General features: G+C 37.2%; 1 protein-coding gene across 1 annotated transcript; it reads right to left on the reverse strand.

The window, feature by feature from the left end:
- Nucleotides 1–8,663: 8,663 nt before the first annotated feature.
- On the reverse strand, nt 8,664–17,476 carry LOC126816091 (uncharacterized). Its single transcript, XM_050542283.2, has 5 exons — nt 17,333–17,476; nt 15,373–15,427; nt 11,774–12,126; nt 10,319–10,423; nt 8,664–9,757 (listed from the first exon to the last, which is right to left on the reverse strand). The coding sequence occupies exons 1-5, from the start codon at nt 17,423–17,425 to the stop codon at nt 9,260–9,262; spliced, it is 1,104 nt and encodes a 367-aa protein (XP_050398240.2). The 5' UTR covers nt 17,426–17,476; the 3' UTR covers nt 8,664–9,259.
- Nucleotides 17,477–20,283: the final 2,807 nt, after the last annotated feature.

Below are 20,283 nucleotides of genomic sequence, written 5' to 3' on the forward strand. Positions count from 1 at the left end.
GACGGTACAGAAAAGTGGGACATTAAACTCCATTCATTTCATCCCAATTATATTGGAGGTTTTACGTATATATGCCAATGTTAATATCACAATAATCGTAGTAATCGACAAAAACGCCCTGTTTGTGACAAAAATCCACAAATTTATTAAAGAATGGTGGGGTGGAAAAGATTCCTGTAGTCTACATGTAAGCGTTAATGTAGCTTAACCGACTGACTATGTTTAATTCAATATTCACATTGTCAACTCACTCGCATCGTTTTTATTTATTTATGTTGATTATGTCCCCTGCCCTGAACATAAATCGTGTATATTTGAAAATTAATAAGGGGTTCGTCCACGCCTCCAACTGAAAAGTCCTGGTGACGCCAATGCAGCATGGTTTCATATTTTAAGGAAGACCGTTTTAACCTTCCATACTCGACAGATTTACCTGATGTTGTCTTGCCATAGGTCCGATACTTTGCGTCTATCGTCAATCGACCAATTGCAAGAAATATACCTAGCAAGCCAATTACGCAGAAGTCGTCTTCCAATCACCGAATTCGGCTTTACCAAGAATGACATATGGCAGGGAGAGCTACATGCACGTATATATACCATGAATGAAGGTATCTTCAAAGAGTTATCAAAAGTTATCAGTCATCTATAGACAAATTACTTTTTATATGCTCGAGATGTCAATAATAATCTGATCATAATATGCAAGTTTTATCATATTCCATAGTGTGTTTCAAATGAAATTGGGGTTAAAATAGTGTTTTTCAAAGGTGTATCTAATCAGACGGCCTTGAGTATATGTTACTGTGATAATGAAGATACATGTATAGTCTAGTATTTTTTTTAAAAAAAAATTAATTAGATAATGTTATTAAGATTCGTTAAATAGTGTATTGTGAGTAATATAGTATATTTTGGACTTTTGTATCCAAGGGCCACTATTCCGTGTTGGAAAATAATATGTTCAGCCTTGTTGGTGATGAGACTACTTTGCAACAAAATGGTATCACTTTACCTTGCCCTTAAAGGGACAATAACACTCTTGCTGGCTTGACAGCTCCAAAAAATAAAAAATAGCCTTTTTCTAAGTACTAGATGTGTTAGTGTCCTACCTGTTGTGTAAATTATCCATTACATCCTACTTTACTTGTCCAGAGGGTTCAAAAATATTTTTAAATCCAAGTCACATTTGAAAAGCTTTATGTCAGGCTTTTCAAATCATTGAGTTGAATTTTTCCAATTTTTTAAATTAGGTGTGTAAAGATGAAATTTGTATCATCAATTAATTGGAATGTTGTAAAATAGTACAATTTGTTGACCAGAATAAAGATTGGGACATATTATTCAGTTACAACAAGAGTGGTATTGAGCCTTTAATACTATCATTAACCCTGTTGGAGCAGACCAATATCATATTAAACCCCATTAATATTACCAGAAATTGCAAAGATATACAGTGAGAATATACTACCAAAGAAACATCAAATGCCGCGAGAAAAGGCGAAGAAAAAGTTCACAGGGGGGCAAGGAGTAAATAAGTGGCTCTTGTTACCAGCTAAGTTGTCAACAAGCACAAATATCTTCAAGGAAACATCGACCAATCATATGAAATAACATAACAGACCAGCGAACCCCAATCATGCAAAGTGTTGTAATGACCGAGAACAACGGGCGGTGGAGTCTTTCATGGTATATATTAGCACTCACATTAAGGAACAAACATTTATATTTGTCACTTATTCCCGTAAATGGAAAGTTGTGTTTGTTTAATGGATGGAGTGAGGTAGAGTAAAATCTCCTGCACTTACTGTGTATTAATGAAAACACTAATTGGTACGAGGACTTTATAGTAACTTGATTTCAAGGTTGGAAAGTCATAATCTTAAAATTATGTAGTTTCTGTCCACTTGAAAATGAAATTGACTAGAAATAGTCGTATTATTTCGTGGTTGGGAGATATTGGGGGTCGTGCTAGATATTGTCGACATGTCATTCTGTTTGTTGTTTTTCTATTCTTTGCTCGGGGCCTATATCCGGCACAGTTGCATTGGTCTATAGCTATGGCCTATGATCTGGCATTTGGTTGCCAAAAACAGATTTGTGTTGACCAATTTGAACAAAACTCTTACAAGTATGAGGTCACAGGCCAAATAGTGCATGTTGAGTGAAAAGACTTGGGTCGCATGAAAAATGCAGTTGTGAAAGGTTTTGTGGTGGTTGATCGAAGCTGCGACCGTTTAACCATTTCAGCATATGGACTTTTTACCATATTTCTTAAAAATTTGTCCATTACTATTTTCCCTCCCGGTCCCAGTGCAAATTTTGCAAACGGAATAATTTCAATGATGAACTCGATATTATTCTGTTGCTGTATAATCACAGATGTTTACCCTGGTCAATTTATGAAATGAAATGAAATGGAGTTTAACGTCCTACTGTTCTGCTCCAAACCTGGGCTAATGAAGACGGGCATACGCCATACAGTGTGCTATGAGGGAAATTTTGCCCGGACAGCGGCACTACGGCCTACTCTTATATCGAATTCCAACTGCCAAGGGATCTTTTACGTGCACGCCAATGTGTACACGGGACCTCGGTTTTTCGTCCCATCCGAACGACTAGACAGCTTTTCTTATCAGCCCCTCCGACCTGCATCACCGACAAGGGAGAACCACGCCGGTAAATCTGGATGAACTTTCTCGGCCAATGCAGGGATCGAACACCCGACCTCCAGGCTAGCGAGCTTGCGTCTTACCCACTTAGCCACGTGATCCCCTGGTCAATTTATAACGCGCTTCTGGAATATTAACTCAAAGTATAACATCTTCAATTGAAGACTTGATCTCGCTATAACTCCATACCTATTATCAAGGCCTTCACGTAATTTTTCGTCCCTAATTTCGATTGGTCTTCGATCCAGCTCAAGACCGCTCAGATACCTCGATAGACAATATCATCGCAAATACCAAGTCTCACACTTTCCAGCTGAAATATCTAGATGTAATAATCGAGTTGCAAAGTTTTTCCAATGCCAAGGTTGCTGGAACGTTTCCGTTTTTGCTCTAAGATTATGCTTTGATCCACTTCACACCATTGTGCAAACCTTACTAATTTACTTTTCTGGTCTTCCAGTATGCTACTACGGTTGCTTTTATTTGGTTTTCCATGATTTTTTCAACTAAAAGAAACTATCAACGTTATGTGTTTGTATCACATGTCTGTGGTAAAAGAACCTATGGTTGCTTCAGAAAGGATAGGTGATTTTGTGGCCTTTTCTTCAAAACTTCGGGGAGCGAAACCATGCTGCAAATATACCGAACCCTCTATCAACCACTCATGTAAAAATATATTTTAAAACGTGGGTAATAATCTGCATTGACCGATACACCCCAGTTATTTCCAGTGTGTTTTAAATATGGCACCGGGCTTAAAGCCGAGCGTATAATAGACACTTGTAACTGGAGACAACTGTGCGCCGGCAACTGGGAGTGACTGACTGCAATTGAGAGAGTACGACCAATTGCCTGTTTGTGTCGAGGTACGTGTGCTTGCTACTGAAAAACCACCAGTTGACAACCAGTTCAAGCAGTTACTGCCAGTTGCCCCTGTTCTATTTTTCTGGCTTGTACGGCCAAGAGGTCATATGGGCCTTCACGTGATCAACATTTTCTGTGCCAAATGAACAAAATTAATATTTACTAAAAACTAATAACTTGGGCAACCCCCAAATAAATGTTTGCATTGTACTTCGATATGGACGTAGCCATTTTGTTAAAAAAAAATCAAGCGCCTTTTTTTTCTGTTATGTCGATTTACGCGCGTTGAATTCAGCAACAAATCAATTAAATTTAGCAACAAGATTGTGGTCGATTTATTTTGCATTTCATACACAAAGAGTTCATTGGCCGAGAATGTTCATCCAGATTTTCCGGCGTGGTTCTCCCTTGTCAGTGATGCAGGACGGAGGGCCTGACAAGGACATCTGTCTAGTCCTTCGAATGATACGAAAAACCGAGGTCCCGTGTATACATTGGAATGCATGTAAAAGATCCCTTGGCAGTTGAAATTCGATATAAGAGTAGGCGATAGTGCCGCTGCCCGGGCAAAATTTCCCTTATAGCACACTGTATGGCGTATGCCCGCCTTCATTAGCCCAGTATAGGAGCAGAACAGTAGGACGTTAAACCCCATTTCATTTCATTTCATTTCAAATCACCTTGAAAAATTTCGGTGAAATATTTTAATATCCAGACTAAACACATAAAAAGAGCTATCTTAAAAAGTTGTGTCAAAAGTTAAAACACCTCAGAAATTAAAAACATTTCCAAGTCAAATAAATCGAAAGAGCGTCACACTTAGTTTGTATTTTTAACTCGTAGGCTATTTATAGTAGCCCTAATGGAATCAAGAGTCTCAAAACTAATCATTTGTGAATTAAGATTATAGATCAGATATGGTAATTTCATGTATGTTTAGTATTAAAGAAACACTCCCAATAGTCATTTATAATATTGATGACATTTTTGGTATAATGGAAAGTAGAGACACGCAGTCATACTAGCAAAATACAGGAAAACATCCCTGGGTCACCCACATGACAAAAAAGGTAAGAGGATCACAAACTGGTAGCCTGTCTGATAATGACTAACGGTTAAAAGAACATTGAGAGACTAAGCGTGGATTAAGCGGCAGGTAAAAAAACTGACAGGGGATAATCCAAGAGTTTACTTAGGCTCTGATATTATTGGATGTAATTGGGCAGCCACTAACGACAAATACAAGCCACTCAATAAAGTCACGTGACAAACGAGGGTACTTGCAGAATGGTGTAGATTTCATACGATTTAAAGTTTAGAGGGGGATTTGAAGCAAAATTTTGATAGATAAATTAGTTCGAATATGTATTTTTTCCAAATATATCATCAAATCACACAGTTTGTACGTGGAAATGCATCTTTAATTACCACATTAATTAATATTCAATATCATCTTTTATTCATTTTATCCTATCTATTAATAATATATTCAATTATTCAATTTAAAATAAAAAATTGTTTCCAGTTTATCTTTTTACTTTAATAATTATGATACATGACACAGGTGATTGTGTACAAGATTATAAAGGCGATATTTGAATGCGTGATGTTTAGATTATGGTGCTTGTAATGCTAGACAATAATCAATATGAGTGAATGAGCGGGGGAGTAGACTTCACACAGAATACCAAAGCTAATTGATTAAGCTTTAACAAATCCAATACAGCACCAAGTGTGTCCTTCATTTGCCAACAGAAACGACACTCTTGTTACAGTAAACAGGGGGTTGGATGGCTGAATGGTTAGCGTGCGCGCGCTGTATCATAAAGTCTGTCATTGAGTCAACTGGCGTGGTTTCGAATCCCCGGTTGTACGTGGCAAGGAGTAGGGTCGCCTGTCCAACCTTGTGGGTTTTCTCCGGGTCCTCCGGTTTCCTCCCACTGCTAAAGACCCCTACGCGCAAGCGAATTATTGAAATAAAATTAAACCAAATGTTAGTCCCGAAATGACATAGTTTGTGTCGAGTGGACTTTAAACCCCTTCTCTCTCTCTCTGTTACAGTAAACATCTCGTGTTAGATTTAAAGGGCGTATTGCTCTAACGCTGTCAATAATATTCGAAATTAAAAACATGAGTTCAAATTTAATATTGATTCCATTTAAAATCAATTCGGTCTGATCTTTGTAATGAACAAAGCAAAACATATCCCACAAGTCTATGCCGACGTGATTAAAAATGGCTAGTCTACTGAAAGCAACAACAAAAAAATAACAGCACAAATACACTGTCAAAAATGGGTGTAATTAAAAACTATAAGCAGTTTTAAATAAGCATAAACCACAGCTAGTGTTTTGTAACCAACAAAAAGTATTACACCTAACAAGTGTAACCGATATTCATGACTACTGAATACCTGAATGGGTGTGATTGTGGGGTGTTTTGGATAAGCTACACCACTACCAGTGTTATACTGCATTTACACCAAAGGGTGTAACTATTATTGGGGAATACATCATAGAACAGCGTTAATTTTACAGCGTTTATTGGGTTGCAAAAGTGTAATCGATATTCATGAGAACCGAACACCAGAATAGGCGTAATTGTAGCCGTTAAAGGGTGTTTGGGATGAGCTACCCCTCTACAAGCGCTTTATTGCATAATTATTTTAGGGAAACCGTCCTCCGAATGGTGTAAATTTTACACCGAATCTTGCCTTACAAAAGTATTTGGGTACTCGAATTTGAGTGGTTTTTTAGGGTAAAATTTGGCGTTGATTGCACTAGTAACACATCTATAACACGTTTTAGAGTGTTTACTCCATAACGATTAAAGTATAGATTATTTTAGCTTGTATACACTTAAAGGCGTGTAAATGTTCCAAAGTACAATATCTTAAGAATTCTTAATTCAGGCGAGGTGCATAAATGAATAAACCATATTATTCAGCTAAGTTGTTAGGATATGTGTATTGATTTTGCCTCGTAATTTATATTCATTGTAAATTGATACAGATTGTCTAATTTCCCCACAGCAGTTGAATGTGAATCAGTCTGTGGGAATTTTTTCAATTTAATGTCGGTGTAAAATGAAGCGAAATAGCCGACGGCCTGTATGTAATCGGGGTCAGGCTAAACGCCCTATACTAATTATCATAGAGACCGATAGCCCATTTCATGTTTTCTGAACTTAGAAGTCGTTGGCTTGAAATAAATATCCAACAAAACAAATTACACCTGCGTTGGTGTAATAATTAAAATTGAAGTGTAATTTACAAACCATCCTTGAGTGTTAATGCTTAATCTACACCCACGGGTGTAACATTACACTGTCTGAGTGTTATCGGTTTACACGACTAAAGGCTAGGAGTTACCACTATTTAGGTGTCAACTAGTTTCCACCCGAATTGGTGTAAACTACCTTATTATTTTTAACTGTGTAGATGGGACTAACGCTGACGATTTCTATGCTGTATGGACTGTTCACGTATTTCACCGATTATAACTGATTTAGAAATTACAATAAATTTTAAAAACTTGAATATTAAATTAGTTCATATGTTGCATTAATAGATCCAAAGAATAAAGCTATGTGCCCTTTATCAGGAATAATGACGTTACTGGCGGCAAAAAATCTCCAAATAGAAAGGATGATAACTGTACTTTGTGTTGTTTTACAAAAAAAAAATGTTTTTTTGGGTTTTTTTGTTTGTTTTTTGGGGAGGTGGGGGGTGGAGGGGGCTTCTGGACCCGCCCCTGTTACTATCTCTTCTGAATCCCATATCTGGTGTTTTACCGTTTTTACAAATCGCTCTAATAGATTGGTTATTTCTTGTGTTTTGGTACAGATTATTACACCGAGTATTGGGACAGAACGGTACATAATCAAGATAAGAAGTGATATTTTCAAACAATCTGATGAAAACACAGATCCTACACTCAAAGCCATTAAAAATGTAATGCCAAATTCAAAGATTATTTATTGCAACAACTTTTAACAAGTACATGACAATTGACAAAATCGAGATAACAAGCATCTGTGGATAATTTCATGAAAGAATTCACTACAAATGCACAGAACCATGAAACAAAGAAGGGGTCAGCTGAAGTCAATATCGGGTATGTCCACCCTGAGCTCTTACACATGCCTGAAGTCGCCTTGGCATGGACTGGCACAGATGTCTCACTACACGCTGTGGGTTTGTTTGCCAATGATTTTGGAGTGCCTGTGTCAACTCTGCAACAGTTCGTGGTGGCACGGCTTGAGTTCGAATCCGTCGTCCAAGTTCATCCCAAAGGTGTTCGATCCGGTTCATGTCGACGTCGGTAGATACTGTGACGTCCATCAGGAAAACTGAGGTTGAATCAGGATTCATCCGAGAAGATGACATTTCGCCATGGTGTGTTGTGCAGATACCCCTGATTTGTGGCCCATTGCTGTTTGGCAAGTCGATAACGATACAAAAGGATTTGACCATGGTAAGGTCGACGGCAGCGTAACCCAAGAGCTGTTTGAGGGCTGATCTGACGTTGCCGTGCTCCAACAGTTCCCCTGGCTGTAGCAGTAGCTGACTGGAACCTGTTGCCCAGATGCTGTAGTCGGATGTGACGATCTTGAGTAGCAGTTGTTACAGGTGGCGCTCCAGGTCGGCGTCGATCGGTATCTCTTCCAGAAGCGTTGTCTGAGGCGAGCAATGGTCGATGGTTAGACATTAAAGTGTCTGGCGACGGCTACCTGTAAAGCCCCCGATCCAGCATGCCAATAGCTCTGTTCCTGTTTTCTTGTGTAAGGCGTGGCATTTTTCCGAAGTGATGAATGTTGAAATTTAATCTGTATTTAAAGGGCCCGAGTGCAGGGAATGCACGTGCAAAACGTGTGACATGGGACTGCTCAAAATCGTGAAAAAAGACAAGTGTTGCTTTTGCACGAACAAAGTTCATTAACGAGAACTGAAATTGGGTTCAAACCCAGAACTCCACAAAAAGAGACCTATTACAAGTTTCATCTATGTGCCATAAGATAGGAAAGCCCAAGAAAAAGTTTACCAGAAATATTTCACGAATTAGGCATTGCGTTTTTAATGGCTTTGATTATAATTCGTTTCGTTTTTTATAGTTCATAATTTCGTTTTATTTGTCTGTACTTCACTGGGATCTGGAAGAAATGTTATATAACCTGTTTTCTGGATGGCGTGAGGGATTAGCCAATGGAACCATCTGTTATGGCGACTTCTTGGCGTGCGAAGCACGGAACTGTTGCTAAACCACTACAAACGTCAACGCTGATTGATTAATCAATGTCTGACGTCATAGGTCAAAAGCCGTTCGTACGACCTCTGACGCGACCTTTTACTACAACCGGTCAGATCTTCATGTAGTGTAGGCCATCGAAAGTATAAAAAAAACGAAACGAAATATAAATCTGTATTTTAATCAGATTGATCTCAAGATGTCTCATCAGTTCTACACTAGCTTCTCACCCATCAAAAGGTTTATCGACGTATATAAACATCATATAAAAGAAATATTATCTATGTCCTTTTGTTTATTGAAAAAAAATATTTAAAGTATTTTATCATCACATAAACTTTTAGACTCCAACCGCTACGTTAAAATTTATTGAACATCAACATGCTTCGATCATCACTAATCACGCCCTTTTTTACTTCAGTCAAAAATGCTAGATAAATCGTGTGTGGATATATGGATCAAAAGTTTATTTTAGTTCTAAAAATAGTTAAACACCTCATCGCGTCTGATGACGTACACATCCGGAGGTATATAAGGGATTGTGTCTGGGGGATGATATAGTAAATGTACGGTGATACCAAGTGGCGACTGATCAGGTCTATGACACTTGTGATAAACAAGTGAACTTCGATTGCAAACTCCCCAGTTAGCCCCCGTCGGAAGTACACATTGTTCTTGGAGACAGCATGACAACCAAGCCTTCATTATAACATTAGAATAAACATTGTTTCGCGTCATTAGAACAAATCCTGACTGGATTTCATGTCTCTCGTGGAAAAGACAAGGATTTACGTCAAAGTATTCAAAAGTTTTGGCATGTGTATGATTTGGAAGAAGATTTTTTCGAAGAGGTACCGATTCTAGAAACATGTGACCAATTTCTCTTGTAAGCATGAAAACGTCATCAAGGTTGGGTCTTCTAAATCTAATCGAGGCATCCATATACATTGCAAATCCAAATTCATTCAATATTTCCTAAAATGAAAACAAATTATTTCTTTAATAAGTTTTAACTATCATCCACGGAACAAACATAATAATATGCCTATTAGAAGTATTTCAGCAGCTTTGTCTACTGGACACACTGTAGTCATCACATACTAAACTGCGGCTCTCCTCGAGAATAATTGGATGGTTAACATAATGCGCTCGGAACACCTTCCTTCGCTTCATTACACCAAGCAGGCGACAGAAATAAACAGAACTAAATTGAAAGTAATTCTTTAACTCAGATCTTACCTTTGACATCTTCATTAGCTAGACTATTGAAATACTTGTTCAAAAGAAATGTTTAGTTTATATATGTGGCCCCAAGAACATTAAACTAATATTAGACGATGTTAACATGGCGACCATAAAATACGACCACGTTTAATCATGTTTGCATAAGACAACCATCTTTTCCCTAATATATCTTGCAAGTTTTTATGTAACCAAGATGAAAACAAAAACTAAAATTCATATAGCTAAATTTTTTCTACATAAATTCTGTATTTTTAATTTGTAGCAATTGACAAAAAATATTCATATGAATACCTGAATGATGATAGGTTTCCATGCACGAGTTGCCATAATTCTAACATGGCGTGGATACTTCTTAAAGTTAAATTTTCTTACTTCACAGTTACACCTTATCTTAGTCTGAAAATTTTAGAAACATTTAATTACAACTTAATTAAAAACCCAGGTCCAAAACCACCAAATTCGAGTACAATTTAAAAAATAGATTCATGTGTGGAATAGTTAATTCATCAGGAACTTAAAGGAAAAGTAATTATAATTGCCAAATTCTTGTTAGTAGTATTCTACATTTTTACCAAAGCGCGAATAACAAACACTATCTTGGCTAAGAACTATATTTCATTGCATATATCTCTAATAGAAACGTCTTCATTTCCAAGTCATCTAAGGGGCATGGGATGTTGCTGTTAACATCGAAATAGTTATATGTGTAATAAGAGAAAATCTCAAATTAAGGGCGTAACCAATTAATAAACAAAGGGGGGGGGGGGGCTCATGGCTAACTAAAAGTAATGAAGTATATTGTATCCATTTTAAACAAACAGAAGAAAAGCATCGATGGATTATGCTTCCATTTTACTAATGATTTCTCTGTCTACCTCGTTCTATTTACATACATGCATCTTGAACTTCACTTGCAATAATGACAGGTCTACCAAATTTGGTTGGAATACAATACATGGTTTATGAGACAGAGTAAAAATATTGTACCTGTCCTGTCTTTCCCCTGTAGAACCGACCGACTAAATTTCGGGAAGTCAAAATAACTACGATCGGCAAAGATATAACAATATATTTTATCGAAATCCATTGAGCACTGTACAAAAGTCGAAAAACTCGTCTTGTCCCGGTCTCATTTGAACACATCTGAACACTCAAGCCATATATCTTCCAAATTTGTTAAAATATAAACAAGTGTTCTCGTTAAGTTTTCCTTCCCTCATCTATGGGGCTCATCAAATTGTGTAGAAATCCATCATGCGGTAATTGAGCGGATGTCGTATTGAACTGATCTGAAAAAGCAACACCTTCACCTACCAAATAGGGTTGAAAATATTTTTAATGTGCTTCTTAAAGATGCTCCAGTCCCAATGGGGTTGGTAAATTTCATTTGAACAAATTTGAACCAACCCCACGGAAGCAACCTGAATACCAAATTTAGTTGAAATAAATTACAATGTTCTTGTGAAGAAGTCAAAAATGTAAAACTCTAATGAACATATTCTGATACTTTCAGTTAATTAAATATTTTTAGTTGAAATAAATTACAAAGTTCTCGAGAAGAAGTCGAAAATTTAAAACTCTAGTGAACATATTCTGAAACTATCAGCTAATTAGATATTTTACTTATCCATAAAAGATGGATAGGAATTTCTTTGAAAGTTGGATGGAAGGTTATTTGAAAGATGAATGAACAGGAAGGTTATTTCGTGCCATCTTTATATTCCATCTGTTTAATCTATAACTCACCATTACAAGTTCTTCTGGTTCTAAACCAATATTATAGACAATCAACTTGAGATGAGGATAATGTTGACGTGGTACGCGGTCTATATTATAAATCAATGCCTGTAGTTCTCTATAGTGGTTAGATGATACTGCCGTCACAAACACGGGGATTTCAGGTGTTTCACCATTATCTTTTAAAATGGGCAGTTCATATTTTCGGTTCACAATTTTCGTTGGTGGATAACCGAGATTTTGGAGAATTAGTTCCGTCTCGTTAGATATTTTGATCTTAAGAACTCGCTGTATATCTTCTTCTGCATTTTTACCATAGTGCGAAAAACAATTACTGTCTTGGCTGAGAACATGATTCAGCTCTTGAAATGGAAAAGAGACATATTTTATAATTCAGAATAATAGATACATTAAATAAAAGTAACTATAAAACACTACCACGACTAAGCCATAGTACATAATGCTGTGAAGTTACTTGGGCACTTGCGGCAATCTTTCGTACCTTTTGTTAACCCCTAGTCATTTTATTACTACTTCCGGTGTGGCAGTTTGACTGCGTGCCTTATTAGGGGCTAGTTAGTTTTGCAAACAGAGCATTACGTCACCACGGCCATTTTGGAAATCAGATTAATTTGAGAAATACCACGTTCCAGAGCACTTTAGATGTATATTGCAACATTACTTTGACCACTTCAAGATGCGGTTTAATGTGGCAGACAACACAACAGCGTTGCAAAGACTAGAAAGGGATATCGTTACAGGATGCACGATCTCTGGTTCTGTTTTCGGCTGCGATGAATCTACGTGTGAAGTCAGCAGAGAAGAAGAGCCGGGGACTAATTCTTTCAACAGGAGTGAAACAACCACCAGCCAGGGCATTCATGGATGACATGTCTATAACACCAAAGTCAGCCCCAGAAGGCAGGTGGATGTTGGAAGACCTGGGAAAGTTGATAAGCTGGGCTCGCATGAAATTCAAACCTACAAAGTCTAGAAGCCTTGTTCTGAAGAACTGGAAGGTGATAGACCGGTTCAGATATAAAATAGGAGATGAAGTTATCCCTACAGTCAGTGAGAAACCAGTGAAAAGCCTAGGAAAGTGATTCAAAGATTCCTTAAATGAAAGAGAGAGTGTTAGAGAGATGAAGCAGCAAGCTAAAGACTGGATGGAGGTGACAGACAAGAGTGGACTGTATGGAATGTTTAAGGGCTGGTGTTACTCCCAACCAAGAATACTTTGGCCCCTGCTGGTTTATGAAGTATCTCTCTAAACCGTAGAAGAGCTAGAACGGATGATCAGCAGACACCTACGCAGATGGATGGGAGTTCCAAGAAGCTTTTGTAGCAGCGGGTTGTACAGTACTGGTAGTAAGCTGCAATTACCCATCTCATCTATCACAGAGGTGTTAAAGGTCACGACAACTAGGCAGGTTATGATGCTTAGAGACAGCGCGGACGAGAAAGTGAGGGGAACAGAGGTAGATGTGAAGACAGGAAGCAAGTGGGTCGCAGCAAGAGAAGTTGAGGACGCAGAGAGTAGACTCCGACACAGAGACATTGTAGGAGTGGTAACCTGCAGAGATCAACCTGGCAGGCAGCTGGAACCAAGGACAAGAGAAGAATGGTACAAAGAGAATCACGTCAGGCAGAAGAGGGAGACAGACAGGCAGGCGCTGTTAGTATGAAGCAACAGGGAGACTGGACAGTATATGCCGTCCTTCCATCACCAACCAACCTGAAGGTTTGGGGCCTGATCGAAGACCCAAGCTGTAAACTCTGTGGTAAAGCCTGCAATCTGAAGGGGGTGGGGTGGATGGCCAAATGGTTAGCACGTGCGCGCTGTATCATAAGGCCTGTCATTGAGTCAACTGGCGTGGTTTCGAATCCCCGGTTGTACGTGACAAGAAGTAGGGTCCTCCAGTTTCCTCCCATTGCTAAAGACACCTACGCGCAAGCGAATTATTGAAATAAAATTCAAAAACCATATCTCTGCAATCTGAAACACGTACTTTCTTCCTGCAATGTTACGTTGACCGACGGACGATATACCTGGCGTCATGATCAAGTTCTTCGCAAGATAGCGGCGAGTCTTGTCGTCCAGAGAAGAAAGAAAACGGTAGCTCTAAATGACCTGAGCTTCATCAAGTTTGTAAGATGCGGAGAGACAGCCAACAAGACCTCCACCTGAAGACGGAACCAGTTCCGCAGTGGTAACACTGTATTCAAGAGAGAGAGAGAGAGAGAGAGAGAGAGAGAGAGAGATGGGGTTTAACGTCCACTCGACACAAACTAGGTGATTTCGGGACTAACATATGGTTTAATTGTATTTCAATAATTCGCTTGCGCGTAGGGGTCTTTAGCAGTGGGAGGAAACCGGAGCATCCAGGGAAAACCAACGAGGTTGGACACTGTATTCAAGATATCACGATCGTAATGTGAGCAAGGGCAGGAACAGAGCGTTACGTCATCACGGCCATTTTGGAATTCAGATTAATTGTACAAGCACGTCAACTGCAATGTAGATCGTACTCGAACTGGCGGAGTCTTTGACTTTTTCGATGAGCGTTGCCACCTAGACCAACAATTAGAAGAAGACGAGCAGCGTTTAGGACCAAGTTGCTGGTCCAAACATAAATTTAATGATAGTTAACATTGAGAGGCTTAAACGTTAAAATAATACACACTGAAAATGGATTTTCCCCCAATCAAGATACATGACAAAAGGATGCGTAAACTAGATTCTTGCGCATGGGTTAGTTTGAATATGTTTTTAGTTCAAACATATCTTCAAATGCGAGAGGGCATCTTTAAATGGGCTTTATCATGCGGCCCACCAGAATCAACAATTTTCTTTACAAAGGTGGATAACTCTATAATTTGTAGTTACTATTCGAATGGTTAAAATGCAACTCGAGCTACAAATACAATGAAAATTTAAATATTCGCCATTAGAAAATTAACACAGGTTTTGGGCGAGTAATCAACGCATGATTTGAATAATGCATTTTAATGTATCCAACAATCAAATACTAGTAATGTACATGTATAAAGCATGATAGGAATATATATTGTCTAACGAAAATTAAGAGAACATTTCTTAAATATGCAATATGTAAGATTTAGATAAATAGCTGACAGTTCCCGCTATAATAGTTTTAAAAGATTAATGAAAAGGGAATATTGAAAATTTTAGTCAAATTACTTCATTCTGAGCGAAATTAGATAAATAGCTGACAGTTCCCGCTATAATAGTTTTAAAAGATTAATGAAAAGGGAATATTGAAAATTTTAGTCAAATTACTTCATTCTGAGCGAAATTATAATTGTTAGAAGAATAACGTATTCTCGTGTTCCATTGCTCCCGTTGTTACGATAATAAAGAAAGTCTCGATTATTCGTTTGTATATTCATTTATTTAAATCACAAATATTCGATGGTTGGTCTAGAGAGTTGATTATGGGTTTGTCATGTGAATAATTAATTAAGTGAGGTTTTAACGTCCAAAACGTGGTCATTTTGGAACTAATGTATGGTTCCATTTTATTTCAATAATTCGCACCCCACCCCTCCTCACCATAACAATAAAAGGCCTAAAGTTTATCACTTACTGTAGGCGTCATATTTATCGGATTGTTGTAGATATTCGGACCTAATATGGTGAATCTGCAATAAAAAAAAAATTGTGAATAAAGAGACGTTTAATCACTTCCATGGGTACCAATGCCTTCATATTACGTTGGTTCCTAATTATAAAGCATTAGACCAAATGGCAGATATGTGACACATATTGTCAAAAAGTAGATCTAATACATTTTGAGGTAAGAAACACTGGCCTTTTTATATTATCGATGTACTGTCTCATTTAAAAAACACTTTAAGTGCGGTTCGTTTCATTTAACCTAGGCCAGAGAAATTAAAACCAAAACGAATAACGATTTAATTTTAATTAAATTGGTTTGGCGCAAGAAATATTGGCTAACCGTAAACGGATCTAATGTACAAGTGCTCGGGTTGCGTAGCCAAAATTTGGTCACCAGTGCGATAATATGCTTCATATTAATCTTAACCCGCGACTGCCAGGCAGGATATGCCCACATTTTGCAAGAGATGGATAGAGAACAAGCTAAACAAAAAGCGATTTTTCGTACAACCAAGGGCCATAATTCAAGAAGTTACAATCCGATATGCACGAATATCGACAGGAACCAAGATCTTTGGGTTATAAAGATATATTTCATATTTTCAGAAATATTGCCATCGTTATAACTGTATTTTAACATTTCATGCTATTTCACAGTCTGTAATGTAACTTTACCTCTAGCTATTATACTACATCCAAGGTAAAATTACATGTATGTAAATGGAGTACATGTAAAATTACCATGATGTTAATTTACATAAATTGGTACAATAACATTAAAAACAAAAATATATAGTGTATTTGGACAGAGTTTATGTGTTTGTCCCCGCTTAGCTAATTAGTCCTAGGTTCGATCCTGGAGAACACAGAAAGTTTTGCGGACCTTTCAGCCGAGCATGTAAAACACCATTCAATTATGTAAAAAAATGAAATGAAATGGGGGTTTAATGTCCTACTGCTCTACTCCTTACAATGGAAAGAGTAGGTGACATAACACCGTCCAAGCAAAATGTCCCACACAACCCAAACCTATTGCATATGTCTGTCTTTATTAGCCAGTTCGGTGCATTTAGATTTTGAATAACCTATTTCGCTAAAATGGACTAAAGTGACTGACAAAACGGTAAATATTTTGCACAAAATTCGATATGTAGTCGAAGGGGGAATAACCAATGTTACCACTATTTGACAGTAAATTTACAATTTTCTGTAAAAATAATATTTTCAACGACATTTTTGTTAATATAATGTAATAAGCCTTGTATTCATGTGCATCTACATCGTTTTAAATGTAAGATAACAAACCATGTGATTTGACAAATCCTGCACTGTATTTTTACTATACTTATAACTGTAAATATACATATAATTTTAACAGTAACGTTACATGGGAGTTATGCTATGGACAGACGAGCGTATTTTTCCGCCCGATCGCGCCGATTGAAATTCGCCAGCGATTTTTTTACGGCCGATAACGAACGGGCACACGTAGCGATCGTCTCAAGAGCGCACGCCACTCTGTGAGTAATTATGTCGATCACATGACTTGTCGATCACGTGACTTGTACAAAATGGCAGCCATTTTGAGATCATGTGATATCAACGATCTCGATGATTGGCTTATAAAAATGAATCGCCCGACAATATACGTTGGACACGGGCACACGAGCGAATTTAATCACCGGCGAAAAATATTCGGCCGAAAATATCTAACATGCTAGATATGAGCGATTGATTGGGCGAATGGTTCGCCGAGCAGAATCGTCGTCGCCCTGAAGGTGCACGCGGGCGTATTTTTCGAGCGATTTTAAAAATCGCCGCGATCGGGCGAAAAAATACGCTGGTCTGTCCCCCACTTTACGCAGCTAAACACGGTCATCGGTCATGCGTAATGATATATTTTTATTCTAATTTATGTTATTACTTACCGAGTATTGTAAAAACAAAAAACTATTTATAGATACATATACGATGGACATGTAGAACATAATCCTCCATTTATATGCTATTCTTTTAGTCATTGTTTTGTTTTTTTTTAACTCTTACGTTATCTGAAATTTAAAATAAAAATTATAAGCATCGACCTATAGGTCAATTCTGGTCAATATCATCAATATATATTGAAAAGCTGTAATAAATGATATATGTATGTCATCATGAAAAAGTAGAATATTTATCACCATATGTTACTTTTACGTACGACTGCAACGAATCAGTCTGAGGCAAACGATATTTTACGACTAATTATCAAAATTATAAAGTGTTATGTCGTGGTGTGGCTAGAGTATAAGCCTCCCGGGGTTGTCCTTCCGTGTGAAACATACCTTCCCAGGAAAAAAACACAACACAGTGCGATGCACTGTTTGACAAAAACTCTAAGACGTATCCAGTAATTTGTTTCCTTCTGCTGTCTTGGCAGAAAAAAACAATTTCTTTTTTCAATGCAGTAGACCAGATGTGCCGCATCTCAGAAATTGCCTCCCGGACTGGACCATGCCATAGCGAGAATCTACTGTTTTGGAATAGAATAATAATCTAATGATGTTTACTTTATTGGTCGCTCATACAACCTAAACTAAACATGACCATATTAGGTACCGTCAAAGAGGAAACGTAACATTTCGGTTTCTGAACTGAGATAAAAACAATTCCATTTATTAAAATTGACAAAACAACATGAACATCCATGTACAGTTGAAGAAGCTCGATGAAATCCACTAATCCTGTAATGAATCAAATAATATTTGAATATTCATCTATGTTACGCATTTTGAATTTAGCCTACATGAAAGAAAAAGAATATCTGTTTAGACAGTTCGAGAATCAATTCATTTAAAGTTTATTGATAGAGGATGAATCGAACTAATACAGCTAAGAGAACACTCGTGTTTCAAAATTTAAAAAGAACTATTAATAAAATGTTTACTTGCCATAATTCCACAAAAATAAAACATTTATCCTGGCTGAAAAGTAAAAGTAAAAGAAAGCACCCCCAAAAGAGATTTAACCAGAACTCCTCCGTAACATCTTCTATATAAGAGAAAATAGTCAGTATAACCATCCACGTAAGTCCCCAAATAAAATATATATTAAGACAAATTCCAGATATTCTAGATATTATTATAATTATATCGATGCCCAATATATCGATGTATGTGGCCGGCATTCGTTACTTGGGTGGTTAAAAATGTAAACCGACGGGATAACAAATCATGTTTACTATGTATCGTGCATGGTAGGCCTACTACTCTCAAAAAGGCTCAAGTAATCGCGTATTCGTGGATTCTAATCCCTTCCCACACAAAGCGCTAAATATTTCACTCCTAGACTGTTTAATAAGCCGAGGTATACTACTATTCATGAAGAACGATTTATCGTAGTTTTTTTTTCTCATATCCCGTCTGTTAATATTTCTATCATTCCACATGAAAAACATTATAAGCCCCATCTACTGACCTCTTACAGATCGAGTATCTGCGAGCATAATAAACGTCGTTGGGGTCACCAAATGAACAATCTGCGTTGCAGAAGCTTATTGCCTTCATAAATATTTTTTTAAAACGCTGCAAGTTAATAAAGGGAGACTATTCCTATTATCCATTTCATTTAGAATCCCGAAGACGCCAAATTTGGCTCCGGGTAAGTATGAAAGAGTTAAATATTAATAACACAGTTTTATTTTTATTGATTCCTGAACAATTTAGACATCAGTAATTTTAGTGTATAGTCCCTTGTTATTTTGTATTGTTAAAGCGGGCGTAATGTGCGACCAGACTACTTACCAGAATTTAAATATGTATTTCACTGTCAGTCCTCCATGTTACAGACAGGAATATTCCTAATATGGTATTGTAGACCAGAGGTTCTGAAGATGGCCCTTCTTGTTAAATAACAAAGGCATTCCTATTTTGTCAAACTATGAGAAATGGGGCTAACTTACCCCAAACAAATTACCTTTTGCCCCTGACTGGAGAACTCGTAAATAGGGTTATTTTTAAATTTAGGTTATATTTGTGTCTAAAATATTTTTTTACCTAAAAGTTGGTTCATTATGGTAATATTAGTTCATGCCATTTTCGTCTTTTGTTATTTAATTTATTGTGGTATCATTATATTCATTTGTGTCTAACTTTTACTTTTCCTGCTCATTACAAATATTTTCAGTGGAAGAAATTAAGTTTAGGAAATATTTGAAATATTTACTTGTACGTGTACAATTTTATTTAACCGGGGTGATTTCAAAAAATAAATAAGTAAGTTTTTATAAATCCTAGTTAAAGTAGTTTGTCTATAGCGATGATTTGTGACGATCAATCACTTGATTTGATTATATTTGTTTATTTCTTTTAATCTATATGTGGTGTGTCTTGTCCGCAGGTTTATCTTCCGGCCCTCCTGCACTTGCTATCGGTAAATGGTTACCAGTGGATCTACTGCTTCAAGCAAAATTGTTCGCTATTATTCTTCAAACGTGTTGGTGTAATCATGTCAAAAGATGTGTGAAAGTATGCCGCAGTATGGACGGAATTACTGCTGCCAGCAAAAATTTTCGCAATTTGTTCTTCAAAGTTTTCTGCGTTTTGGGTCATTGTGAAGTTATTATTACATTGGTCAAAAGGATTATTATAATAAGTGTTGTCGTGAACTATCAGTGACACTTAGTTTAAAGTATGCATGTACTCAGATGCTAATAGCAGTCAATAGTGTAGTGGGTTGTTCAAAGAAAAAATTAAATGTTAGGAATCCAGGAAAGCTCCGTGTTTTACAACATATCCTGCCATACTGCCCGAGGAGACCAGACGTCATTGTATCCGCATTAACAGAATTTCGTTCAGATGGCTTCTTGCTTTCAATATACTGGACTATAATTACCTTGCCT

Source organism: Patella vulgata, chromosome 3, assembly GCF_932274485.2.
Source record: "Patella vulgata chromosome 3, xgPatVulg1.2, whole genome shotgun sequence".
NCBI lineage: Eukaryota > Metazoa > Mollusca > Gastropoda > Patellidae > Patella > Patella vulgata.